Genomic DNA, 27,862 nt, shown 5'->3' with positions numbered 1-27,862 from the left:
ATTATAGGGCAACCTCCAGTGTCCACGGATGCCAATGAATGAACTGTCTTTAGGCTTGAATTCCATCTGGCTACTTAACTGGAGGGATCATCTGCTCAGGGAAGGTGGAGATGCTGATTGGTGCCCTGGGCCCAGTCAGTCAAGACCTTGCCAGTGCCTGCTGCTCACAGTCTCTGCCCAGAGGCCTACAGTCAGCATCCCTTTGGTTCCTTAGAGACCATGATTCTGTTCTCATGGCAGCTCACAAGGAGGCGCAGATGCCTGCAGGCGTTGCCCTGTATCACATCCTTCTGCTTTTCCAAAGAGATGCCAGGCCTGAGCCATTCTGCGAAGTTTAGCAAGATTGGGTTTAATCTATGGGAAGAAAGAGAATAACTCCAGTTAGCAGTATGAAAAGCCAAGGAACATATAAGTATTTCCTAATTATGGCTACTCAAATCAGTTTTGATTTCTAATTTCTGGATTGGGAAAAGATTATAGATTTCCTTAGGATAAATGGGACTGAAAACTCAGTCTAGAGGCACATCTGTTCGGGAATGGAGACAAAACTTTTTTCATTTTTTTCACTGTCATATGAAACAAAAAGTTCTTAATGGAGTAAAATGTACTAGATGAGTCAGAAAACATCAGTACCTGAAAACTCCATGCAATAAAAGACTTTATAGCCCTTGACAGGAAAGGTAAGCAAAATAAAAGATTTTGGAAAGTGGCAACGTAGACATTCCTATGATGCTCTCACGTTCTGTTTCATTTAAGATTATAACAAGGACAGAAAATGCTCTTTAGTTTAAACCACTCGGTGCCTTTATTGCATTATCCACATCATTGTTGCTGGACTGCTGAGCCATCAGGGCCAAAGCATTATGTGAAATGTCCTAAGCTTGGTTTCCTGCCTGAAGGTCCTCAAATCGTTATTCTAGAGATCCCTGGAGATGGCTACCATTTCCAGTAAGCACTATCAAGCAACTGGCTGTTGCGGCTACATTTGCCAGCAGTGAATTTGCTGTGTTTCTACCAACCTTCTGTGGCCCCAGAGAGAACTTCTGCATCTTATCAAACCTAGAGCCCGTAGGCAACAAATGTTCAGGATACATCAGTCTGTACATGTGGTAAACTTATAAAATACAAAGGCATCATATGTATAATGAGATAGTTCAGCCTAAACTCCATTTTGAATTTGAGCTAGAAGATGAAATGGTGAGACTTCCAAGAAAACTTCCAATGCATATTTTTCAAAACTCTCATAATTGGGAAAGGATTAAGACAGATTACATTTGGTTAATAGGAGCTAGTCTCCTGTTAGTCATTGCTCCACCTGTTTGTCCTGCTCCAAGTGGTCAATGTCGGCTAATGGCAGCATGGAGGGCCTGCCATGAGCACACTGGAAAGGCAGCTGGCACCAGGACAGAGCTTCAATAAGGCGACAGCTCTCCTCTAGGCTCAGGTCGTCATTAAACTTAATGGCCCCTAAACAAAAGACAGAAACAAGAGGGTATGGTGTGTACGGTGGGAAACCGGTGCTGGCCCTGGGGTCAGAGCCAAATATCTGGGAAGAGCAACGTGGTTCTGAGGCTCCTTTCATGTGACTTTAATACTGCTTGAAATTGGCTTCAGGACAGACCTGCGCTCAGCTTTTCCTTATGGAGTCACTGTCTGTCTAATCCCTGTAGCAGGCATCCCTTAACTTGTTAGGATTTTGCCTGCAGAGTTTTTTCAAAGAGGCAAGAGCAATATTTTTGCCTACGTCTTAGGTTTGTGAAATCAAGGTCATCTTTCATCCAGAGCCAATCTATCACCAAGATCTCTAATTGTTTCCCTACAGTGTCCATTTTATTTGCTGCTTTTTTCTATTCCTAGCATAATCTTCTTACTCTAAACTCTCATATTGTCAGAATCTGCCTTTATGCATACATTAATTCACTCAGTCAACAAATATTTATTAAGTATACACTCTGTGTTGGAGGTGTGCCAGGCAGTGAATGAGATGGATGCCCTGCACCCCCATGATGCTTACAATCTAATAGGTGAGACAAGCATTAAACAGTTACGCAATAGTTTAAATTATAAGTACTATAAAATACAGAATATCGAAGAATATATAACCGGAAGACCAAACCCAGTTTAGGAGGCTCAGGGAAGGCTTTCCTGACAAAATGATATTTAATCTGAGATCTTAGGTTAAGAAAAACATGGCTAATTGAAGAATGAGCAGAAGGGCATTTCAGACAGAGGAGAAAGGCAAGCGCAGAATTTAGCACACAAGACCAAGACCAAGGAAGCAGGCTGGAATGTGAAGGGCAAGGTGGAGAGGGATGTGAGAAGAAACTGGAGAGGCAGGCAGAGGCTGGACCATGAAGACGCCTGCAGGCCATGGTAAAGAATAAAATGTTCATCCCATGAGCAATGGGTAGTCATTGTCAGGCTTTTGGTAGAAGAATGACATGCTCAGAGGAATGTTTCAAAAAGATTCCTCTGGGTGTTGAGGGAAGAATGGCTTGAAGGGGAGCCAGAATAGATGTGAGGAGACTAAGTCAGAGGACTCAACAGTGGCAAGAACTAGGGAGGCGGCAGTAGAAACCGATCACATCGGAGACATTTAAGATACACTCTGAAGGCAGAGATGATGAAATTGGGGATGGAGTAATATGAGGAGTAAAGATAGGATAAAGGGGGGAAGGAGTTTGTGATATTCACAGGAGACAAACTAATGAGCGACTGAGGTTACAAAGCCAGAAAAGACAGGAAGTGAAGAGAGGAGAAGGTTGATGGGGAGAGATCAAATGGAGGGAGGGTGTCTGGAGGGGACACCCCACCATGGTCAAATGATAGTTGCAGGGGATTCTGTGGCTGTCATGATCCCTAAAGTAGGTTCCTCCAATACCGTTTTCTGTATTTTATCATATTGCGCTACTCAAGAACCCTCAATGATTCTTGCCCTCTGTATAAAGTCTAAAGGTTTTGCTGTGACCTTCTAGGTTTCTGTGCTTCCTCACCAGCTTAATTTCCTGATATTCTTTGCTGCTCCTCATATAACTAATTTGTTTCTGCCTCTGGATCTCTGCACAGGCTATTTCCTCCCCTGTAGTAATCTCTCCCTTCCTCTGAATCCATGTCCCACAGCTCATTCAAAACTTGACTCAAAAATGCAGTTACTGCTCCACTCATATAAGTCAGTCTGCATTATGGTCCAATATATATGGTGGTATTTTGCTTTGTAAAAGTAATTTTTAGTGTACTGTTTCCTGATCCAAACTGAACCCTCCAAGAGGCAGGTGATAATCGTGTCTTCTACTTCTTTCATAACTGCTGAACCCTGCCAGCGCGCAGCACGCAAAGGCACTCAATAGCTAGTGTGTCGAGAGTCTTACCATGGCAGGCTTGGGATGCCAACACCTTCTGGACAGTCAGTGGCAAAGTCCCTTGGATGCCTCCTGTGGTCTGGAGTAGCTAATGCATAAACACATCCTTTATTAGTGGAAAAGCAAATGGGACAATGGAGCTTTCTGTGTGCGGTGTCTCTGTGTGAAACCCCAAAATAAGAGAAAAGCTTACCTCCAATTGTTCTTGAATAAATTCCTACGAGGAGAAAAAGGAAAACAGGCATTAATCGATTGCTATGTTATAATAGCCCTTTGATAATTTACAAAATATTCCAATTTTCTTCTTTAAAATATGCCTCTTGAAGAAAAGAATTCCAGCAATATAGCACCTAGATGCAAATAATTTACTTGTTGTAAGGCACTTTGAATACAAAATACCAAGACAACTGAAAGAACTCTTACTGAATGGAGAATGTATTTAGCTACTGAAGCTTTCTCCAGAGATCGCTCATCAACTCATGAGGTTATATAACTGGTAGCCTAATGACTCAACTGAATAGCAGGGAGGTTTCTCACTAAGAGGCTCTCTGTTTGCATTTACAATCTTAGCTAGAACATGTTTAATACTGCACATGAACAGAATAAATACACGACAATCATCACTACAACTATGCACTCAGTATAACACTTGTTTAAATATCATAAAAATAAGTAGTCACTTAGTTCCCACAGGCATTTTTTTGTGTGTGACAATTCCCTTCAGGTCAAAAAGCTTGCTCTCTGAGGCATTTTGTTGAGAAATTTCTCCTCCTTTGCATATCTCTGTCCCTAGGGTAGCCTTTTCAATAGTAACATCCCTGCAGATGTTAATATTTACAAAAGGACTAAAGAAATTTAAAGCAGACACTATTTCGTGCTACTAATTTGTTTACCCTCTGGAGGTTAAAAACTGTTTTGAGATATGGCATATTTAATAATTTCTTTATAAGAAAACACAGGATTTCTTTACTCCTAGAAATGGCTATGTATAAATTAGCTTCCTGGGAATACCCTCGTGGTCCAGTGGTTAGGACTCAGAGCTTTCACTGCTGGGACCTGGGTTCAATCCCTGGTTGGGGAACTAAGATCCCACAAGCCAAGCGGTGCGGCAAAAAAAAAAAAAAATTAGCTTCCTAAGATTACAACATGATAGACTTCTTTTTAAACCAGACTCAGAAAGTTCTCTTCCCGAAAACTTAGGAAAAACACTCTTTGATATAAACCACAGCAAGATCTCTTTTGACCCACCTCCTAGAGTAATGAAAATAAAAACAAAAATAAACAAATGAGACCTAATTAAACTTAAAAGCTTTTGTACAGCAAAGGAAACCATAAACAAGACGAAAAGACAACCCTCAGGATGGGAGAAAATATTTGCAAATGAAGCAACACACAAAGGATTAATCTCCAAAATATACAGACAGCTCATGGAGCTCAATATCAAAAAAACAAACAACCCAATCCAAAAATGGGCAGAAGACCTAAACAGACATGTCACCAAAGAAGACATACAGATGGCCAAGAGGCACATGAAAAGCTGCTCAACATCACTAATCATTAGAGAAATGCAAATCAGAACTACAATGAGGGACTTGCCCAGTGACGCAGTGGTTAAGAATCCACCTGCCAATGCAAGGGACACGGGTTGGAGCCCTGGTCCGGGAAGATCCCACATGCCGTGGAGCAACTAAGCCCACAATGGAGCAATGTGCCACAACTACTGAGCCTGCACTCTAGAGCCCACAAGCCACAACTACTGAAGCCTGCATGCCTAGAGCCCGTGCTCCACAACTAGAGAAGCCACTGCAATGAGAAGCCTGCGCACTGCAATGAAGAGTATCCCCTGCTCGCTGCAATTAGAGAAGGTCTGCACGCAGCAACAAAGACCCAACGCAGCCAAAAATTAACAAATAAAAGTAAATTTAAAAAACTACAATGAGGGCTTCCCTGGTGGCGCAGTGGTTAAGAGTCCGCCTGCCAATGAAGGGGACACAGGTTTGTGCCCCGGTCCAGGAAGATCCCATATGCCGCGGAGCGGCTGGGCCCGTAAGCCATGGCCGCTGAGTCTGCGCGTCCGGAGCCTGTGCTCCGCAACAGGAGAGGCCACAACAGTGAGAGGCCCGCGTACCGCAAACAAACAAACAAACAAACAAAAACTACAATGAGGTATCACTTCACACCAGTCAGAATGGCCATCATCAAAAAATCTACAAACAATAAATTCTGGAGAGGGTGTGGAGAAAAGGGAACCCTCTTGCACTGTTGGTGAGAATGTAAATTGATACAGCCACTATAGAGAACAGTATGGAGGTTCCTTAAAAAACTAAAAATACAATCACCATATGACCCAGCAATCCCATTGCTGGGCATATACCCTGAGAAGCATAATTCAAAATGGGCAGGGTGGGATAGGGAGGGTGGGAGGGAGGCTCAAGAGGGAGGAGATATGGGGATATATGTATACATATAGCTGATTCACTTTGTTATTCAGCAGAAACTAACACAACATTGTAAAACTATTATACTCCAATGAAGATGTTTAAAAAAAAAAAAAAAGACACATGTACCCCAAAGTTCACTGCAGCACTATTTACCGTAGCCAGGACATGGAAACAACTGAAATGTCCAACAACAGATGAATGGATAAGGAAGATGTGGTATATATATACAATGGAATATTACTCAGCCATAGAAAGGAACGAAATTGGGTCATTTGTAGAGATGTGGATGGACCTAAAGTCTGTCATACAGAGTGAAGTAATCCAGAAAGAGAAAAACAAATATTGTATATTAACACATATATGTGGAATCTAGAAAAAAAATGGTACAGATGAATCTATCTGCAGGGCAGGAATCGAGACACAGATGTAGAGAACGGACATATGGACATGGGGGGGTGGGAAGGGGAGGGTGGGACAAATTGGGGGATTAGGATTGACATATATACACTGCCATGCGTAAAACAGATAGCTAGTGGGAACATGCTATAGAGCACAGGAAGCTCAGCTTGGTGCTCTGTGATGGCCTAGATGGGGGAGGGAGGTGGGAGGGAGGTCCAAGAGGGAGGGCATATAGGTATACATATAGCTGATTCATTTCATTGTACAGCAGAATACAACATTGTAAAGCAGTTATGCTCCAATTAAAAAAATAAAAAGAATTTAAAAGTTTAAAACTTCAAAACGAAAAAGAAAATTCTCTTCCCTGCCTCATTTACAGACTAGTCCACCATACTTATAAATGAGCACAGTTACCAAGAGCTAGTTGGTAGATACTATGTATTTTTTAAAAGCCACATATTTTCCCAAACAAACCTAAATAGAAAGATGTCTCATAGTACCTGGCCCACTAACAAAGTTTAGTGTGGATACAGATCAAACCTAACTTCTTTGCTCTTCTCTCTTGTGCTTATGTATCTGGGACTTGTAAAACATCAGTCTGTAAGCGTGGAGAAGGGGAAACGGATCTTATTCTCCATTCATTTCACATTTCAAATGTTCGATTTCAAATTGAACACTAATGCCAGATAATTTAGTATTTAAAAGGCTCATTCATTAGGCTAGAGGATAGAACTTTACAGAAAGATGTCTTCGTGATCTTTCAACTGCTAGATCCAAGTAACTACCGCTTTTTCAAGATACCAGAACTGTTCCCAGCTTCTTTCAGAATCAACAAAATCTCTCCTGATCAGCCTGAATTAACATAATCAAGACTTGCTGAAACCATAAGCCTTGTTTCAGTTTGAGGTAAACTTCTTGCCAGTACTCTTTGAAGTCACTTTAGGAAAAGTTTTCATTACAATTTTCTCGTTAAATACTTAAGGATTGAATTACTATAAAAGATTCTAACAGATCCTATCTCTTGGATTTAAGACAATTTGGAGGAGGGGCCTTGGAGAAAATAAGCTCTGTTGGGAGAAAAGAGCGCTGCTGAAAGCCGAGCAGAGGTGGTCTGATCAAAGGGCAGTTCTGGGAAGGGTAAAGTCAAGATGATCCCAAAGCTGGCATGTTAGCTGCCTCCTCCTCTCCAATGTCTTCTCACACTTAGACTACAAACATGCTCAAGTCTCTCCCATCTGAAAAGAAACAAAAACCTTTCCTCCACCTGTGTCCTGCCCCACACTTCCTGACACCCTTAACCTTTAGCTGTCGCCCCCATCTCTTTGGTATGTAGCCGAAGTCCTGGAAAGAGAGGGCTCCTTAGCTCCCCTTTCTCCCTTCCCTCACTCCTGACCCCCTGCCCACCCCTAGGAACAGATTCCACAAGGCAGGCAGTGTCCCCTGACAGCCAAATCCAACTCCTCAGGCTTTACTCTCCGGCCACTGTTGACCATTTCCTTCTTGCTTAAAACTTCCCTTGGCTGTGGCAATATTACTTTTCCCTGGTTTTCCTCCTCCTTCTCTGACCAAATATTTTCAACCATCCTTTACAGTCTCTTCTTTTCAGCAGTAGCTTTCTGGACCTTTGCCAAAACATATACACCCTGAATGCTGGTGTTCCACAGCCTCCATGCTTGGCTCTCTTTTTCTCTTCATATTCTCCCTGAACAATTGCACGTCTGTTAGACCCTTCTCCAGATTCTGATATTATCAAAATATATACAATTGACCCTTGAACAACACAGGAGTTAGGGGCACCAACCCTCTGTGCGGTAGAAAATCCTTGTATAACCTTACAGTTAGCCCTCCGTAGACGCGGTTCCACATCTGGGAATTCAACCAACCGCAGATCCTGTAATAGTGTAGTGTGTGTTTTTTGAAAAAAATTCGAGTATAAGTGGACCCGCACAGTTGAAACCCATGTTGTTCAAGGGCCAACTGTATACTGTTAACCCCCAAATAGATACTACAGCCCTGACTTCTTTCCCAAGTGCTAGATCTCAAAGTCTGTCCATCCACTGGACATCTCCATTTGAAGGCACATTCAGTGTGTCTAAACTAAGGCTCATAATCTAACTCCCTAGCCAGGTGTACTTCTCCTCCTCTGTTTCCTTTTTCTGTCAACGGCGCCATCCCTCTCGTCATCTGAGTGAGAGCCCTCAGAATCATTACTTATCTTTTCTCCTTTATCTCTTTTATATTCTCTTGCTCACCAGGTCCTCTTGATTCTACCTTTCAAATACGTCCCTCCTCTCCATTCCCACTGCTACTGACTTAGTCAAATCTTCATACTGTCTTACTTGCACCAGTGCACTAGCCTCTCAACTGCTCTCTACCTCAAATCTTTCCTATATCCATGTATCCCACACTTTATCCACTAAATCTATCTTCTACTTTTTATTTTTAAATATTACTAAAGTAATTCAGATTTCTGGAAAAAATGATAGACTGAGTTGATGTGGATTTTCCTGTGCTCCAAACAGAAAGAGCTAAAGAAGGAGTTAAGAAACCACAATGAATAAAAAAGGACACCATGAAAAACGAACAGATAGATCTGAGAAAGAGCCAAATAAAACTTCTGGAAAAAAATAACAGTCATTGAAATAAAGAACCCAGTGGACAAGTTAAACACCTAATTAAACAGTAGATGAAGAGTGAACTTAGTTTACTGGAAGATAAATGAGGAAATTTCCCAGAATACATCACAGAGAGATAAAACCATGGGAAATATGAAAGAGAAGGCAAAAGACATGGAGAATAGAATGATAAGGTCCAGTAGACATCTGACAGCATTTCTAGGAGGCAAGAGAGAGAAGGCGGGAAGAAGCAATGTTGGAAGTGATAATAACTATATTTTCCAAATTGAATATGTAAGATGAATCTCAAGAAGGAAATCAAAATAAATCCACACAAAGATATATCATAGGGAAATGGCAGAACACCAAAGACAGAGAAATCTTAAAAGCAACCAGAGACAAAATCAGGCTACCTACAAAGTAATGATAATAAAATTGACAGTGGACTTCAGTAGCAAAAATAGAATGTCAGAAGTAATAGAATATTTTTGAAATGTTTGAGGAATAAATAAGAAAATGGAATTCTACTTTTAGCTAGACAATCATGCAAATGTGAAGGTGGAATAAAGATGTTTTCAAAGATATTTTATTCTTGGACTCTTAACAAAAGAACTTTTAAGAGATTTACTTCAGTGAAAAGAAAAATGAACACAAAGAATAAACAGGATGCAAGAAGCAATAGTGAACAAAGAATGGAAAACATTTTGGTTAAGCTAAATAAACATTTACTATAAAATTAAGGTCTACCAGGGGAATTAAAGACAAGGTGGAATTAAAACAGGCAACAAAATGGAAGATGGGAGAAAAGTGGTACAAGAGAAAGGGTGGTAAGGTTTGTGTACGGTTTATGAAGAGAACAGAAGAACAAATTACCTTTAAACTGTGTTATATATGCAAGCTAAAATTCCCCTTCTAAACCAGTAGAGGGGAAAAAAAGAGAAATAAAGAAAACTCTAATAGAAAACAGGAAAGGAGGAAAGAAAAGACAACAAATACAAAATAAATTGTTTTAAAAAAACGAAACACGTCAGTAAAGTATTTAAAATGCAGTGCTAAAGTGTATTTTGCTCTTCTTCATTGGCTGCCTACAGGATGAAATGCAAACTATTCAGCTGAATATGGTAAATCCCTTTATGAGTTGGCCTTGACAACCTATCTAGCCTCATCTAGGCCCACCACTACCTTGTGTGTATCTTAATTCGAGCCATGTGTACTGGTAGCTCCCTAAGCACGGGATCTGCTTCAAGTCTCTGATATCTGTTATTCTGTCTAGAATGACCTTATCCCCTCTTCTGTACTTGGCAGGCTCCTACTGTTCTACAAGGCTTTTCCTGAAACAAACAAACAAAAAAACAAATGCTTTTCTGTGATAGTTTCCTTGACCTCCACCCTCCCGGGCACAGTAAATATTCTGTATTTCCACAGCACTTTTGAACATACCTCTGCTGGCCAAATTTCATTATAGTATAATTATTTAAATGTCCTTCTCCCTCACCTTGAGCTAATTCATCTTTGAATCTCTGGCACCTGGCACCCAGCAGGTTATTTCATAAATGCTTGTTGAATAAAAGATGAATATAGAGAATTTCTGAACAAAGTAGGAGGTTATTAGCACTCAGCAGTTTTCTCAGCTTTTGCAGCTGTGTCTTACCTCCACAATGCTCTTGGTCACAGTAGATCTCCCTCTTCGAAGTTCACTGGCTTCTCTTTCCACAAAACAGAGTGGTACTTTTCCTACAAGGACCAGAGAATCACTAGTGTCTGGAAATATAATTTCAAGGCCCAGATCTTCCAGATTTTTGTGGTAACACCTAAAGAGAGAACCTCAAATGTAAAAGAATTACTTCATTCACATTTCAGTATCAGTTCCAAATGCCTGATAGTTTCTCAAAAGCTGCCAAAAGCTTTAAAACGTACAATATTTTTCTCACACTCATGGTTGTTTATTTAGATTTTATTATCAAATTTCCTTTTTGAATTACAGTAACCTTCATTTTTTTTTCCTCTTTTCCGTTGAGAGAATCAATTTGTTTCTATGTCTTGTTCCTAAATGTTTTATTCTTCACTGAGGAATTGCTAACTTCTCCTCGCTGGCACTTAAAGAAGTTTGGCACAAATAAAAGGGTTAAGAATGTTTTGAATCAGCATTAAAAGCAGGGAGAAATTAACAGTGGGAGGAACTGAGAAGTCCTAATTAACGGAATGTAAATAAATGGATCTGCCTCTAATATAAATTATACCCCAGGGAAAAAGATTTATTGGCAGTGGCATATTCCCAAACTTTAAATAAATTTAGAGACAATTCTCTCTTTTTTATTTCCAATAATTTGTGCCACCCCGAAGTAGGAAAATGTCCTATCTTGTGACTCATTGTATGATTTGCCCCCTCCTTGTGGCCTGGTGTTTTACTTTCTTCCCAGTATGATTATGGTAACAAAAACTAAGAATCTAGAATGTACCAAGGCAAAGCAGAATGGAAGCAATTACTGCAGTAACTTCACTTTCAGAAACAGCACAGCATAAATATTGACCGTTCCAAGAAATGGTAAGAGTACTCTAAGCCAACTGCTGGAAAAAATTATCAGGGAAACTCTATCCTATACTCAATAGCTGTGATATAGTGGAAAGAACAGCATTTGGAGTCAGACGACCTGCATCTGAGTGCCTGCTCCACCACTTAAAACTTGTTATGACCTTGAACAAGTCATGTAACCTCTCTTGGTCTCAGTGCCTCAACTGAGATAAGCAACAATAGTTATGCTTATACCCTGGCCAGAGAATGTACATTAGCAACATCACAACCTCATGGTGGTACTAACGATAAGAGTCTCCTTTGTTCCTCTGTCACTGTTATCTCTAGTGGAGGACTTATAGTGGAAGACAGTAATTTTTTTCGACCAGAGCCTTGTGGCTGTTGCTTCTCATAGGAACCTATTGAGAGAAAGATGAATGGGTTAAGAGCAGGAAGTGAAGTCTTCCAGATTCAGATAAAAATGAGGACACAGTCATGGAATTATTATAATGCTTAGCAGCATGTTCAGTGTTCAGTTTTAGGCTTTGAATTTCCATTATTAAAGTCAAACTAGTAAATATTTAGTTTGTTTATTCATTTTAGCAGTATTTTCTTAAATAAGAAATATAAGACTTAATCTTACATTCAAATGAACAATGCGATGTTCCTGTAGATAGTCAACAAATGTGGTTTCAGTAACAGAGGCTGACTAATATGGATTACTGGGGAGATAAAAGGGGTTTACTTCACAACCCAGTGGCTCAAGAAGGCCCCCTCATTCTTCCAGAAGGATTTCCCAGGCTCTGAAGAGAATCAGTCAGTACTATTCTCAAATGGTCCAGGGCCTAGAGCAAGAAAGTTTTTCTAATACTTTTTATTGTATCTTTCCCAACTCTTAGGTCTTCATTTTATGAGGAAAAGTGAACATGGAAGTAACATCACTGCCATTCTAGTCCATGAAATACCTCCCTAGGTCCTCAACTAACTCTACAACATTTGGGTTTTTTATTACTTGACCACAGGAGTAAAGATTTTTCTGGTATTTTACACCTTGGGGAACAGACTGCCTCATATGAGAAAAATGGGTAGCAAAGATTAAAAAGCACATATTGACTTTGGAAGAATCCATAACAAATCAGTGATACAGGTTGCCTCTGGGGAGAGAAACTAGGTTGGATGAAGGGCAAGGGTAGAAAAGAGACCTTATTTTATTCCCTTTTGTACCTTTCAGACTTGAGCCTATTGGATTATACTACCTATTCAAAAACAAATTAAATTTTAAAATAAAAACAATATATTGGGCCTTCTGAGCTGCTTGGTAGTCTCTGCCTGATGAACTGTGAAGGTAAACCAAGATCACATGGGCATGTGGAGGGGCGTATCCTTGTGCTGAAAGTTGTAATAAAGTAGCCTAATCTTTAGGGTTGATGATAAGGCATACAGCAAATATGCCTTTGACCATGTGTTAAGACCCACATGTTTGAATTAGTAAAGTGAACTACTACCTTCTTTCAATTATAAAAGAAGCCATACCTGCAGGCTTCAGCTTCATTTTTTCTTTACAGTTTTTTTTTTTTCAGCTTCATTTTTTAAAACGTACAATTCATCTTTTTTCACAACAGTCACAGTTAGAAAAACTCTTTCAGGTACATTAACTCTGCTGGGGAGTCCCGAATCTTTCCTAGTCCTCAGCAGATCCTTACCAATGGTCAGCTGCTCCAGTCGGATGCGCTCATGGGCAGCATGCTGGTCCACCAAGACTAGCAGGTTTCCACCTAGAAGACCAGCAAGCACCACCGGCTTTCAAATTCTCAGGTCAAGATTAAAATAATCATGTTGCGTTGAGGGAGAAAAAGCTTAATTCAAACTATTTAACAACGTGAGCATAAGAGGAGCATACAAACTGAGCAATAGCAACTGTATCTTTTATTTCCTACAAAGTTAAAGTTATGGGAAAAACGAAAACAAATGTATCCCTGATGAAAAACTCTTTAGTTCATTAGTATTTCATTTCTAAAACATGGTGAAAGCCCTACTTCTTAATGTTTAAATACTGATTTTGCTTTATTAATTCAAATTTGATACAATGAAGGATCATTAAACCACACATTTTATAGTCAGCTGACCTTGATTCGCAAGCTGCCCCAGAACCCATGAAGCATTCTACTACACTTCAGATCACAGGTCAGCAAGATTTTTCTGTGAAATGCCACACAGTAAATATTTTAGGCTTTTGGGACACATGGTTTCTGTCACAACTACTCAAATATTCATTCTGAACCAAAGCCGCCATAGACATGTGAATATTGTAGCTGTGTTCCAATAAACTTTTTACAGACACTGAAATATTAATTTCATATAATTTTAATGTGTCGAAAAATATAACTCTTCCTTTGCTCTTTTTTTACTATTTAAAAGTGTAGTATACCTGAAACTAATGTAACACGGTAAATTAACTACACGTCAATTAAAAAAAAAAGTAAAAACCATTCTTATCTCCCTGGCTGTACAAAAACAGGTTATGGCTGGATCCGGCCCCCAGGCCACAGTTTGCCTAGCTTTAGACTCAGGCTTTGCAAACTTTGAACAGCAGACAAATCACCTGGGGATCTTATTAAGATGCAGATTCTGATTCAGTAGGTTAGGGGTGGGACACAAGATTGTGCAAGTCTAACAAACTCCCAGGTGATGTTATTTACAGACCTTGATTTTGAGTAGCAAGGCTTTACACTCTCAGGTGCAAGAGAGAAGCAGAATGTCCTGACCCCAAAGCCAAACCTACAGGGAAATAAATCCCTTTCTCACTGACAGGAGGACTGATTCTCTATTACATTAGTACATCTTTTTAGCTTGTAATTTTATTACTTTTGGCCAAAGGGTTGAGGTTTATTGTTACTGATTATATTGAAATAAAAGTTCTCCTCTTGAATTTGATCAAACTAGATAATGCCTGTTTTTCCTATTTCTACTAAAGATTAAAAAAATTGTTTGTATGACACCATCAAATTCATGGCGTAAGAGCTACTGACTTGAAAAATAAAAAGATTATGATTTTTCTGACAGCATGTTCAACCACAGAACAGGCCCCAAAATGTTGAATTTTAAACTCCTTTGAGGATAGGAGGAGTTGCAGCTGGTTGTGATGAATACTGAACATCCTGTATTGGGCAGAACAATGGAATAAATAATAAATTATGAGGGAGTAACCTCAAACTCAAAACCTGAGCCAATGTGAATCACCAAGAGTCAGAGACCCTACGAAATCAATCCTGCACCTGACTCTGGAGGAATGATTTATAGTCTACAAAATGTTCATGGTATTTTCCATTCATTGAATGAAGCAGAATATATGAAGGTAATTTACTCATGTCAGAGCTGTATTTTTGATATTCCAAAATAACAGAATAGAATCTTCATCAGGGCAAGGATTTTTGTCTGTTATATTCCTGGCATGTATAATAGCACTAGGCACATAACAGGCACTCAGTAAATATTTACAGAATAAATGAATGAATCCTTATTCTTTAGAGGATCATAACTGAACAACTGTATTTTATTATAGGTGGAAACATGCAATAAAAAATGCCATTATATGGCATTAATTTCACAATAATGTAAAACAAGTATATTTATCCATTAAAAATATGTGCAAATATTAAAATAAAAGTAACTCAATTATAGGAATAGGTTGCTTTTGGTATTTGTGAGCAACAATAAAAATACTTACATTTTGATTTCGAAAAATCCTTTATATAAAAGTACTCCTTGATGGCAGCTAACCAATACCGTAACAATCCAGAATCTCAAGAGAAATTTAACTGTCTGGAGATTTTGTGGCTACACCCGTCTCAGGTGCCCTTAGTAGAGATTTTGGTATTAAACAACAAAGAATTCCAGGTAATCAAAACTTTAGAAAACAATCTATTCACTTTCTAGAAGTAGTAAGACTACTAGAATTTGACCTTCACTAATTCTATATTTATGATAATTACGACAAAACTTTTGGTTACTTTACCTTTGATCTGTGGTGACATTTACTAAATAAATTTATACTGTAAACAAGATAAAAAAGAATATTTTGAAGTACAAAGAGAATGAACTGCTTTCAAACTTTAGACGCTCTCGCCTGCAGGTCTACCCATCGGGAGCCAACTCCTCGAGTGGTGCTCAAGACTCAGCCACTCAGGCCTTTTCCAGAGCCTGACAGGATCAAGCATTCCTTGTAAATGGCTCGAGAGTCTCCCAGTTAAAAAAAAAGCCTCGCACCCTCACTCTCCTTAGTCCCTCTTCCATGTCACAGATTTTGGAGTGTCTCCTGTCCTATGTCTTCTCTGAAACAGCTCTCATCTGAAGTCCCTGACCTCCACTGTCTGGAAACCTAACAGATAATTTTGGTCCTCATCTTAACCTCTCGGCAGCACTTAGTACAAAGTCTTGGCTTTGCAACACAACCTTTGCTTGTTTTCTTCCTATTTCTGTTGTTTCATAACCTCTCTTGCTGGTTCACCCTTTTCTACCCAGCTATTAAATGGCGGAATTACTCTAGATTCAGAATCTCTCTTCCCCTCCTCACTCTTCCTTCTTCTTCTAGGTGTTAAAATTTATACACATGACTTCAGTGACTGACTTTATGCTGACAGCTCAGATTTAGATCTCCATGTCAGAATGCTTCTCGCATCCTACACCTGTAATATTCCTGACACATTCTTGAACATTTCAAAGGGATTTCAGACTGAACTCATGATTTTCACCCTGCTTGCCTGCTTCTTCTCCAACCTCGTCGTCCTGCAACATCATCCACTCAGTTACATAGGTCAGAAAACCAGGAGTCATCTTTGATATACCTTCCCCATATCCAATCCATCACCAAGTCCTGCTGACTTTATCTCCTAAATATCTTTTTCTCTAGGTCACCCTGATCCCAGCTAACCATCATTTCTTAGATATTGCAACATCCTCCTAACAGTCTCTCTGCAGTTACTGGGACTCCATCTCGACACGCGCTCCAGGCTCCACACTGCAGCCAGAGCAGTATTTTCAAAATGCAAATGTGATGTGACATGTGCCGCTGCGAAAACAAACAATAAAAAAGAAAACAAAAAGCCTTCAGTTGTTTCCAATTGGTGCTGGGAGGAAGACGAAGCTTGTAATTGGTCTTTAAGATCTGGCTGCAACCTACTTGTCTAGCCTGTCTCCTGCTCTCACACAAGGAAGGGCTTGCCCTGCTTCCTATCACTGAAGGAGAGGAAAGCACAAATTGCATATTATTCCCTCTGCCCAGAATACTCCTCCCTCCTTTCGTTACCTAGTTAACTTATACTTCAGATCTCACTTTACCCACAAAACCTTCCCTGACCTCCCTACTAAATCAAATCTCCCAATACAGATTCTTACAGCATCTTGTTTCTCTCCTCCATAACACTAGAGTTAAAATTTTAATTGTTTGTGTAACTATCTGTTTCTCTTGCATGAATATTTTCTCCTACCATTGTATCCCTAGCACAGTTCCTGGCATGCAACAGGCACTCAATATTTGTTGAATGAGTTAATGTTATTATTTACAAATTCTTGTTGTTTTATTAAAGCAGGTCACCAAGAGATTATATGTAACTCTTGATAAATCTATCAGAGTTCATCATATAAACTTTCTATTATTATAAAGGGAACACATTAAAACATTATTAAAAAGTCAAAGACTATAAAATATTTTAAAGAGTAAAAGATGAAATTTCCCCTCTGCCCATTTCCATTCGCACTCCCAAGGTAACCACTCTTAATAGTTTAACATGTATATACATGTCTATGAATATAAAACTAAATGTACTTTAAAACTGTTGTTTCATAATATTAAGTTAGATTGGTTTTTCCTAATCTGTCCAAATCATTGAAACTGTGTCGTATATAAAAAAAATAACCTTAAAAGGAGGTTGTCAGAAGACCAGCTGGGGCTTCCCTGGTGGTGCAGTGGTTAAGAATCTGCCTGCCAATGCAAGGAACACAGGTTCGAGCCCTGGCCTGGGAAGATCCCACATGCCGTGGAGCAACTAAGCCCGTGCACCACAACTACTGAGCCTGCGCTCAAGAGACCGCAAGCCACAACTACTGAAGCCTGCGTGCCTAGAGCCCGTGCTCCACTACAAGAGAAGCCACCGCAATGAGAAGCCCACACACCACAGCGAAGAGTAGCCCCTGCTCACCACAACTAGAGAAAGCCTGCGCATAGCAACGAAGACCCAATGCAGCCAAAAATAAAAACAAACAAACAAATAAATAAATTTAAAAAAAGAAGACCATCTGGTTACTGAGGCTAAACCTCTTTCTTACCTGCCTCACCATTCTCTTCAGTCCTAGTGCTCATTACACAGGCAATAAACTTGTTATCCACTTGCTGGAGAACCTGCCATACATTCAAATAAGTGGTACAATACTAAATAAAGATTAACAAAAGCTTATCTGCATAGAGAGAGACAAAACTGTACTTAATTTAAAGTTGTTTGCATTATAACATTCATATCTAAGACTGAGGACAGGTGCTGATGAACCTGAGGGAGTCATTAGGAAGGAAAAAAGAACAGGCAAGTAGAGTGATCAGAAGACAAAAGGAGAGACTACAAGGAAACAGACTGAGGCATCTAAGAGGATTAATGCTAATAAAACTTTCAAGTAGATTTGAAATGTTCCCAACAGAATGACTCTTATTAACAGGTGATATGACTAGAGATTTATTAATACGACCAGAGATTGCTAACAAATAGGTCTGAAAAAAATTTGGAAAATGTATGCAAAAGCAAGGAAACCCATCTTGTAGGAGCTAGTCCTTAAAGCAGTAAGTTAAAAGCCACCGGTGGCTTCAGACCTTGGTGGCTCTGCTCTGCCTAGATCGGTCTAACCTCCTGATTTGTTTCCATACTGAAAATAAGGAGATGAAGACAACCTGAGTGGCGTAGAGAGAGGGCAAACTAGAAAAGCAGATGAGAGAAGGGGTCCCTTCTGTTAATGGAACTCCTCAATCTGGGGTCTCCTAAGCCATATCATTTGTAGCCTCATACAATAGAGGGTCATTTAAAAAGGGGCATTGTTGCACAGTTAAGGACAATTTCTCTACATTACTTGGTTGATTTACAAATACAAATTATTGTCAATATAGAAAGTCAATATATAATCCTTGAAACTGTGAGCCTGAATCCATAATTCATCCCTCCAAACCTGCTCACACTACAAAGGACACTTTTTTCTTTGTAATTATAATTAATCCTTCGCTTTTTCTTCTGATGATAAAAGTTTCAGTAAGATTAAAAAGAACACATGTGCCTTGACCAGGATGGTCTATATCATCCAATAAATCCAATTTCACAAGAGTTAGTCTAGCTTAGGTCTTATATATATATATACATATTTTAATGAGATTTTACAGTCAATCTTTTACCTGCATGGAGTGAATCATTTCTTTGGTGAAACGATAAGGATACAAGATGTTGTGAATTTTAACTGCTAGGCTCTCAGCCTGGCCGCTGCTAACGTCAACAGCAACCTAGAAAGACCCAGATCAAACGTCATTTACACTGTAATCTTTTATGTCTGCAAAACTGTTTTACCCAAGATCTCAAAGTGCCTTACAAACATTCATTTTCACAGAACCTATTAGAGGTGGGTTGAATTCAGGGAACTTATAAAAATTCAAAAGGCTTTATGAATTATTACTCTTAAATAATAATTTTTGTTTATACAGAAAATTACTGACAAACACCAATACTTTCAGAATAACAATTTGCCTGCGCTTCATGAGCAAGTCCTTAAAGACATCTTAACTGATGAATCAGTAACAAATGCTCATATACTCTACACCTGTATCACAACACACAAAGCGCATTGTGTGATAACCCACTGAGGAGAGGATGCATACTCAGGTCCAGTGGTGAACTGTTCCTCTAGCAGAAGATCCACTGCTTTATCTAATGATAACAGTTTTTATTACCACCATCCTAAATACTTTGCCAAAGCTGCAAGTCAGGGTTTCTGAGAGTGGTAACACACTCACTATTCACAAAGTGGTTACACATGTATAATCCAAAATGTCCGAGCTTCCAAACTGCTATGAATTCTGATTCCTCCTCTCTACAGTAAATATTAATTTCCAAATAAATTATTTGGAAACATGCTCACTTGCCATTCATAATTACAAATGAATATAGTCATTCGTGTCCATACCCAATTTAAATGAAATTCAAATTTTTAAATAACAAGCAAAGAAAAATTGCTGCAGACCTACCTCTGGATAACGGGCAAATACTGGGTTGTCCCATTCTGAGAACAAAGACTGAAGCGATTCGGGACCAACAGCACCGTCCCCAGTAGCTACAGCAAAAGGGGACAAGTAAAGTTGGCATCAAGAGCCTCAGGGAAGTGGGTGAATGGTGAATGGTGTCTCATGCTTGGTGTGGTGCAGCCTCAAGACCAAAGATCAGACACATTGTTCCCACATACTGCAAATGTGCAGCGTTTGCTGTATCTCTAAATTGTTTTGATCTGTTACTTTTTAAACTAAACTTGATGACTGTATCTTCTGGCACTATAGTTTTTTCTCCAAACTATTTGCACCAGATATTTCAGAATACAAGTCCAGAAGAAAAACCAGTTCAAATTAGTAGCCTCACTTCTTTTAGGTAAAAATATACCTTATCTATTTTTAGAAATGAAGAAAAGAAAAATGATAAATGTCTGTAGCTTTTTTTGCAGATAAGAATTTTGCTTATATAAAACTAATGCAATATGGACTCAGCTCCAATCTTTACAAATAAGAAACATTTTCTCAATCACAAGGCACCACAGACTGCATGATCACACAGTATTGACCTCGTCTGGAAAAGTAATTTCTGATCTAAATGCATGCACTGAATTACTTAGTTCTGCTGTTAAACAGGACCGTGGGGAATTCCTGGTTCCAGGAAGGCACAGCTGGCACTGATCAAGCTCAATAACACAACCCTGCTTTGTTTTCTTTAAGCTAGGTGGCACAGTATGTACTAGGTGTTCTGGCAATCTCTGTTAATGCCCCTACCTCTGTTATTCTGTCTCATCACAGTCCTCTCTTCCCGGGCTCTAGGAAGGAAAGGAAGAACAAGGTCGCTTCTAAAAGGATGACACCTGTACTGAGATCCTAAATAGAAAAAAGAAAAACCTAGACATTTGAACTCAAAAAATAAACTATTAAAAAATTAAGTTACATAAAATCTCTTTCTTCACAAACTGAATTAAGACATAAGGCAGACTACTAAACAACAAATTGAGTCAGAAGTTCTTTAATGAAATTATTCTGCTAACTTAGGAATCTGCATTAATGCTTAGTCCTATTAGCCATCTATATCAGACAGAATGAGGAAGAATAGATCCCCAATTTTCCTGCCTCTTATTCCCAATATATGTGTCTCTCTATATGTGTGTGTGCCCAGTATGTGTCTAACATTTATCTCATCATATTATAATTGTTTAGATGGCTGTCCTCCCTAATAGACTGTGGACTCTTGAAAGCAAAGCCATTTAATCTGCAATGTGGCAGCTCCAAACACAGTGTGAATGACCAGCAAATGAGTGAATAAGTGAATAGATGAATGAATGAAAGGTTCTCAACTTAAATTCCAAAGTCCAGTAAGATCTGGCCCAAATTCTACCCTCCTCTCTGAAGGATGATAAGATTTGAGTTTTAGGAACAATGCTGAATTTGACAGTTTTCAACAGGGGCAAAACATGATGAAAATATTATTTCAAAAAGATAAACATGTTGGACAAAAACTGGAGAGAGATAAATTCAGAATGATAAAAGTAAAGTGTGAGGTGAAATAAGGTTGTGTCACTATTAACAGAAAGGACAGCGTTAAAGACATTTTAAAGAAAAAAACTACCAGGGCTTGGAGACTTGACACTATTCCTTAAAATTACCTTTATAGATCCTCTCTTCTGTCCAATTAAATTTACCTCTTAACAGTTCATCTCATGTGATGTTTTATGGGTGGTTCAACAAGTCCTACTGTTCTGCTACGCACCAGCCATTTCCAGCCATTTCCTTCCTGTGAATGGAGGGTGCTCGGAAGCCATCTTTTCTTCGAACTAGTTTCTAGACCCTATAATTACTTAATTTCTCATTATGAATCTCTGACTTAACATGACTCTCAAAAGTTCACCACAAGACTTGCTAACGCAGGTGTTGAGCAGGTTGAAGTGTTTTACACATCTAGATTTGTTTAACAGGAGCAGATGTTTAGGTTGAGCATGGCAGCCAAGATTGCCCCCCTTTGTTTTAGCAACAACCATCTCAGTTTAATGTGATCCAGTTATTTTTTGTCACCACATCAGAAGCAGTTGCATTTCAGGAAGATGAGGTGCCAGTGCCTTAGATTTACCTCCGATAAGCATTCACTATAAATCAGGACACAAAACTACATACGTTGAAAAACACGTGTGTCTTTATGAGCCGCCTGCTAGTCTCAGGAGCAGTACTGAAGAAAAGGGTTTTCTTCTATTTAATATTTTGAAAGTTACTACAGTGATTATTTTTTTCACAAGGAAAAAAACTGGAAACCATTGAAAAATAAAAGCCTTATTTAACCTTAAATAAATCAGAGCCTCCTGTTAGAGATACTTATCCTAGGGAGAAATTATAAGTTAATTTGCAATTACCTTCATAGTATTTACATTCTTTTGCAACATTCAAGACTTTTAATACAGATGAACATTTAGTGTTTATCATCCTGATGCAAAACCAAGATTATTGCCAGATGGAAATCAGTTTTACCATCTCCCAACATCTGGCTCTCAACACGCTGCCAAAACAATGTCACTTTTAATGCTGCCTGAGACCTGGGAACTCAGAGTCCTAGCCTAGGCTCCAATGTGGCCTTGTGGTCTGATCTAAAAGCCACATTATTGTCTTTCTGAATAACAGCCACTTATACAGATCAAGATTATTAGCATATGTATTATAATAAAGTACATTTGAAAAGTATGATTATAAAAATACATCCTTAAACTATATTCCCCAAAATTTATGGTCAAGTTTTTTTCTTTAAAAAAAAAAAGTTTATAAATATACTACTGTACTGAGCCATAGATTTTCCTGGGAAACCTACGATGATTACAGGTTCATTCTGGCCCTTTACCTGGGAGCTGCAGAGAGCAACTTCCAGAAAAATACCACGCTGGCATTGCAGGTGCCTTTAAAGACAAATTTCTTAGAGTTGTGTGTTTGGGAGAGAGGGGAAAGTGGGGTAGGGAAACACTGTAGATCTTCTCAACTATCAATAGCACCATTTTCATTAAAAACTGTCTCACCCTCTTGCACATACCTACACCCATAGACACATATACATACACTTCCATTCTGTATCATTCTTTCACTGTATTTTTATGTTTAAATAATAATAGATCTGGAGACTTTTCACATACATTTTATAATTAAGCTTCAAAATATTCTATCCGCTGAGATAATCTCTTTGAACATGATTATCTTACTCCTCAGCCATTATTCCCACCTTCCAAAGCATCCATGCCAGTGAACACCATCTACTTACCATTCTCAAGTAGAACATCCACAGCCATAGTTGTCAGGTCTTTAGTACAAGCAGCCCGAACGTCCTCAGTAGGAGCAGTGAACGTGCTAAGTCCTGTTAGCTTGTTGACGTAAACCATTCTTCCCAGGGCTACATCAAAATGCTGCTGCCAATCCAAAGAACACGCGTTGGACTCTTCATTTTCAGAACAAGTTCTTGCTATAGATTCCTCACTCTGACAACAAGTTCCATTTTGGCCAGCTGTGGAATCTTCTCCGTGACGCACTAACATTCTACTCGGAGAGTCGGGACTTCCAATCTGTTGTTCTGAAGCTATAAGAACATATGAATCCTTACCGATAACTGTAGAATGATCATAGGGCAGTGCTAAAGGAGTTTCTGACATCACAGCGTTCTCTGTTGTATTGCTGTTAGCGTGTGTTTCACTGTCTTTATTGAAGGGATTACCCTGTGTGACAGAGTCCGACACTGGGATGTTGCCACTTTCTGGTTTTTTATGCTCATTTTTAAATAACTTACAAGAATCTAGGGTTAACCCACTGGACAAGTCACTGTCTTTCCTACTTGAATCTGATTGTGAAAGTTCATTAAAATAACTCGTCATCTCCATTGTTTGGGTCTCTCTTTCGGAGCCTTTCAATCTGGATAATTTAAAGGCTAGTGATTCAGGTGACTTCTCAACATCCAAAGGCTTTCTGTTAAAATGAGATAACTCCTGTAGAGGTATAGGGCTTTCTCTTAAGCAAGGCATCTGTTCTTCCAAACAACTGTCTTCCTTGGAGAATGGTAACTTTTCTGAATAAAACATGTGACTTACTGGTTGACAACTACTATTTGAATCATCATGTTTCATAGTAGTGATTTTACAAATACCAGAGTTGTCTAAGTGGTTTTTGTCTTTCCACAGAATGTCAGGTTCAACCTGAGGACTGAGATCGGTAGTGATTTCTGAAGTGATACTTTCCTCCACTTCTGTATTCGGAGGATTTTTAACCTTCCCATATTGCCTCTTAAACTTCTCTAAAGATCCTAGTTGTGAACTTAAGCTTAGCTTCTTATGAGCTATGGGTTTGGCAGAACAAATCAACTTACCTGTGTTCTTACTACCATTTGAACCACGTCTACCCCAAGTGAAAGAGGATGTGTCAGGTAGTGAGCAACCTGTGTACGATGTTTTACTACTTTCCTGAAAAACAGCAAAATTTTTATAAGTTGCTGTAGGTTTGTTCTCTAGCCCATAACTTATATTTGTTCTGCACAATCTTTTGTTGGGCAGTTGGGCAAATTCTTTACTTAAAGTGGTGGTTAAATCTTTGGTGTTTGGAGTCTCAAATGAATGGCATGTTCTATTTCCAAATGTTTCTTTGGCACTCACAAAACCAGGTTGAACATAATTGTTAAATAAATGTTCTGTTTCAGTTGATTTAGTTTGCTCATTTTGTACCACATGAGTTATGAAGCCAGTGGAACATAATTTAACTTGCCCATAACTAAAAACATTTATTCTTCCACAATTACTAGGTTCTTCTTTTCTTTTCTCTTCTCTCTGAGCACCATGTGCTCCCGATAATGCCGTCTCAACAGGCAGAGGTTGGCATCCCATTTCAGTAGCATCTTTAAATCTCTCTGGTTGATTCTGAATTCTATTATTTTTCAGGATGTTGGCAGCCATGCCATTAGCAGTAGTACTTACTTTCTGTATTTCTAGACCTTCTCCACTCCCCTCAAAGTGATAAAGTGTCTGAAAAGGGCTTGCAGACATTTCTGAACTGGCTCCACATGGATTTTCTGAAGAGTTAAGTTCCAAGCAAGACTTTTTATGTTTCTCATTTGCTCCTGATTCTGATGCTTCAGCTGTCTCTTGTTCTAAGATCCTTGACTCTGAGCAAGTGCTATCTTCGTTTTGTAAAGATGACTCCATTTCACTATGCGCTGGCCCATCGGATTTGTAAGTATACAAAAATGAATCATTTGTCTTTTTTCTGATAGCTTCCGAGTCCCTAGAATTCTGTGTGCTTATGTTTTCTACAGGAGCTTTTCTTTTCACAGCTTTTGATTGCAAATTAAACATTTCACAGGAATCCAAAATATTATTACATGCTTCTTGGAAATTGACCTGGTCACACTTCTCATCAGAGGACACTTGCTTCTGAAGAGTGGCACTAAATAAACTAAACTCATTTTCTTCACTAAATTCCTTAAGGTCTTCACTTGATAATTCCACAAATAATTTTTCTTTCTTTAAAAACATTTTTACTCCTTCCTGAATACAAACCAAAACAGTATCCCAGTTCTGAAACTCAATCAGAGTTTTTGCTGGCTCCAGGCACACGTCATACTCACAGAAGTGGCACTGCATGTTGATTACATATATACCATGGAGTTCTGGGCTAGACCGAGGCCGAGGACTTGAATTCGTTTGCCTACTGGCAGAGCCGTTCTTTGGCTTGCATATAATGCTTTCTTTCCTTAATAAAAAGTCAATGAGTTTATGCAACTTTGTCCTTAAAACTAGCCTCTTGTTCACAAACAAAAACTGCATATTCTTATTATAATGTGCTTCAGAGCTGATATAGCCACTAAGCTCAAACTCCTTATATTTAAAATCTATTTCTCTTAACTTTTGGGACTTACCCAGTCCATAGATTTGACAAAATCGGGAACATATGTCTTTGGTTTTAGGGAGCTGAAGAACCATGGAACCAGAAACATCATTTCTCAAAGAGAAAGAAATGGAAGGGTGCATGAGTGAGAGAGCTTCTATCCTCTGCCTAACCTTCTCAAACTCCAGTCTAGGATCCATGCATTTCCTCCTTACAGGTAACTGATAAAATAGGTTATATACGGTGACTGTTGTCCCAGCACTTGGTCGAGTCAAGTCAGCTTCACAAGCTTTCAGGACTTTTCCATTCTGAAACAGCTTCACAAAAGTTTTCATTGACTTGTTTTTCTTGGATGAAATTTCCACAGCACTGGCCATGTCAGCTATACTGGCCAAGGCCTCCCCTCGGAAACCATAAAACCTCGGGTTCTCCAAGTCCTGTACAGAGTCGCATTTACTAGTGAAATAACGATTTCCCACCTTGTCTACATCATCACTCCCCATCCCAAATCCATTGTCTATCACCTGAACTTGGAAGGTTTCCATGTTTACCCTGACAGCCACACATTTTGCTTCAGCATCAATACTATTGAGGGCAAGCTCTTCAACACACTGGCCTAAGGAGCATATAGCCAAACCAGAACGCAACCTGGCTTGTACTTCAACTGACAAGCACTTGATCATGGCAGGTAGAAAGCTGGTGAGAAAGCCAGGCAGGCACTGGTTCCCTTTTCTGACTGGAAATAATTGCCTATGGGAGGAAAAACAAAACAAAACACACACACACACATTTAAAGCTTCGGAGTTACACGGCATCAACCATTTCTCTCAAGCTTTATAAAGAAATATTTGAGGTAAATGAAATCTCTTACTAAACCACATTGTAAAACAAAACAAATTACAGCTCTGATCTCTAGGCAGATCACACAGCTCTTGTTTGGTGCAGTGATTTTAACATCCAAAACAGCATTCATAATTTCATAATTTTTACTGCTCCTCTCTAAATCCCATATGCCCTAAAGTGAAATCATAATCACACTTGAAGCTGACCTGCAAAGACATGTTCAAAATGCTAATCACTTCACCAAAAACAGATGCCTAAATTACGCTAAGAAACATTAGCTAGAAATTATTCATGAAAAAAAGTCCAAGCTAGTTTCACAACATTTATACATTACACAATAACCATGACTTTTAGAAAAAACTTATAATGAAGTGTTAAGACACTGTAATAACTAGGGTGAAGGAACAAAAGGAAATAAAATCAAATTATGTCAAGAAGAGATTAAGATTAATAATAATAATTATTATTATTGGCTAAATGTAGTTATCTCAGGGGAAACAGACTAAGAATGGGAAAGGATAGGATAGGAAAATTCCTTGTCATTGTAAGCCGTTCTGTATTTGATTTTTAAATCTTGTTCATGTATTACTTTGCTAAGTTTTCAGAAGGCCCTTACTATTATTTTGTATTTTGGTCTTTACAGATGGCTTCAAACTACCTTGGCAATAATCATGATGGCAAGGGGCTGTTTAAACTTGATTTTAAGTTTTCTGACAGGTAAAAAAAATAAGATTATAGTGCAATTAAAGGTCCCCTCCCTTCACAGCTGAGAGCAGCATGGGGGGGGACCTCTCGCAAGTGGTAGGGCTAGTTTTTCAAACCCGGTAAAATCAGAGCGATAATTGCAGATCTGACGATTTCTAACATCATGAACTTTGCAGCTGGCAAAAGATGAGAGGTAAACGTTTAATAAGTATTCCGACTGCTACCCAACTCAACGATTTCCTGATTATATCCCAGTCCTTTCAGGGCTCCTGGGACAAACGGGACAACTCCATCCGGGTTCCGAGCTAATAAGAAAGCTTCGGGGAGCAGGGCGGAGGCCGCCTACCCCGCCAGACCCAAGCTCCACCCCCATCCCCTCCCCCAGCTGGCAACCAGAAACCCCAGCCGGCAACCAGAAACCCCAGCCTGCCCAGGCTCGGGCGCCCCGCTGAAGGCAGGCCAGGGGGCCTCCCGGAGCCCCTGCGCAGCTGGCCCGTAAAGTTGGCCCGCAGCGGTCGCCAGGGCCCTTCTAGTGGTAGAAGAGCTCCCGGAATCATCCTTTCGTCGCGTGCTTTTCCCCAAGTCACCTCGTATCGTGCCTCAACAACTCCCTGACACCAACCGCCTCGGACGCCGGACGCGCGCACGTTGGCTCGCAAGGCTCGTGCACGCGAGGCTCACGCACGCGCGATCCCGCGAGCATGCGCTTCTCAGCTGCCCCGCCGAGAATACCCTCTAGTCCCTGACACCCCAATGCGCATGCGCACCAGGTGTTCCCGGCTTCGTTACTCATGTGTCCCAAGGTCTCTTCTCCCTAGTAC

At 39.5% G+C, this 27,862-nt stretch overlaps 1 protein-coding gene across 6 annotated transcripts; it reads right to left on the bottom strand.

The window, feature by feature from the left end:
• MLH3 (mutL homolog 3) lies at nucleotides 1-27,675 on the bottom strand. Of its 6 annotated transcripts, XM_082838744.1 has the most exons (13): nucleotides 27,629-27,675; nucleotides 22,891-26,243; nucleotides 20,385-20,483; nucleotides 19,596-19,681; nucleotides 18,753-18,857; nucleotides 17,651-17,723; nucleotides 13,030-13,101; nucleotides 11,634-11,745; nucleotides 10,466-10,625; nucleotides 3,553-3,576; nucleotides 3,369-3,447; nucleotides 1,316-1,467; nucleotides 1-354 (listed from the first exon to the last, which is right to left on the bottom strand). In XM_082838744.1, exons 2-13 carry the CDS (start codon nucleotides 26,174-26,176, stop codon nucleotides 232-234), a joined length of 4,371 nt encoding a protein of 1,456 aa, XP_082694870.1. In that variant the 5' UTR covers nucleotides 26,177-26,243; nucleotides 27,629-27,675; the 3' UTR covers nucleotides 1-231. The 6 variants fall into 6 exon arrangements, with proteins under 6 accessions (XP_082694870.1, XP_082694871.1, XP_082694873.1 ...); XM_082838745.1 differs by lacking the exon at nucleotides 20,385-20,483; XM_082838747.1 differs by lacking the exon at nucleotides 27,629-27,675 and having other exon boundaries at nucleotides 22,891-26,209.
• Between the last annotated feature and the right edge of the window lie 187 nt (nucleotides 27,676-27,862).

The sequence above is a fragment of the Leucopleurus acutus genome (assembly GCF_964270905.1).
Source record: "Leucopleurus acutus genome assembly, chromosome: 1".
Taxonomy (NCBI): Eukaryota; Metazoa; Chordata; class Mammalia; order Artiodactyla; family Delphinidae; genus Leucopleurus; species Leucopleurus acutus.
Note: the sequence above shows the minus strand (reverse complement) of the source record. Positions and strands in the feature narration are given on the sequence as shown.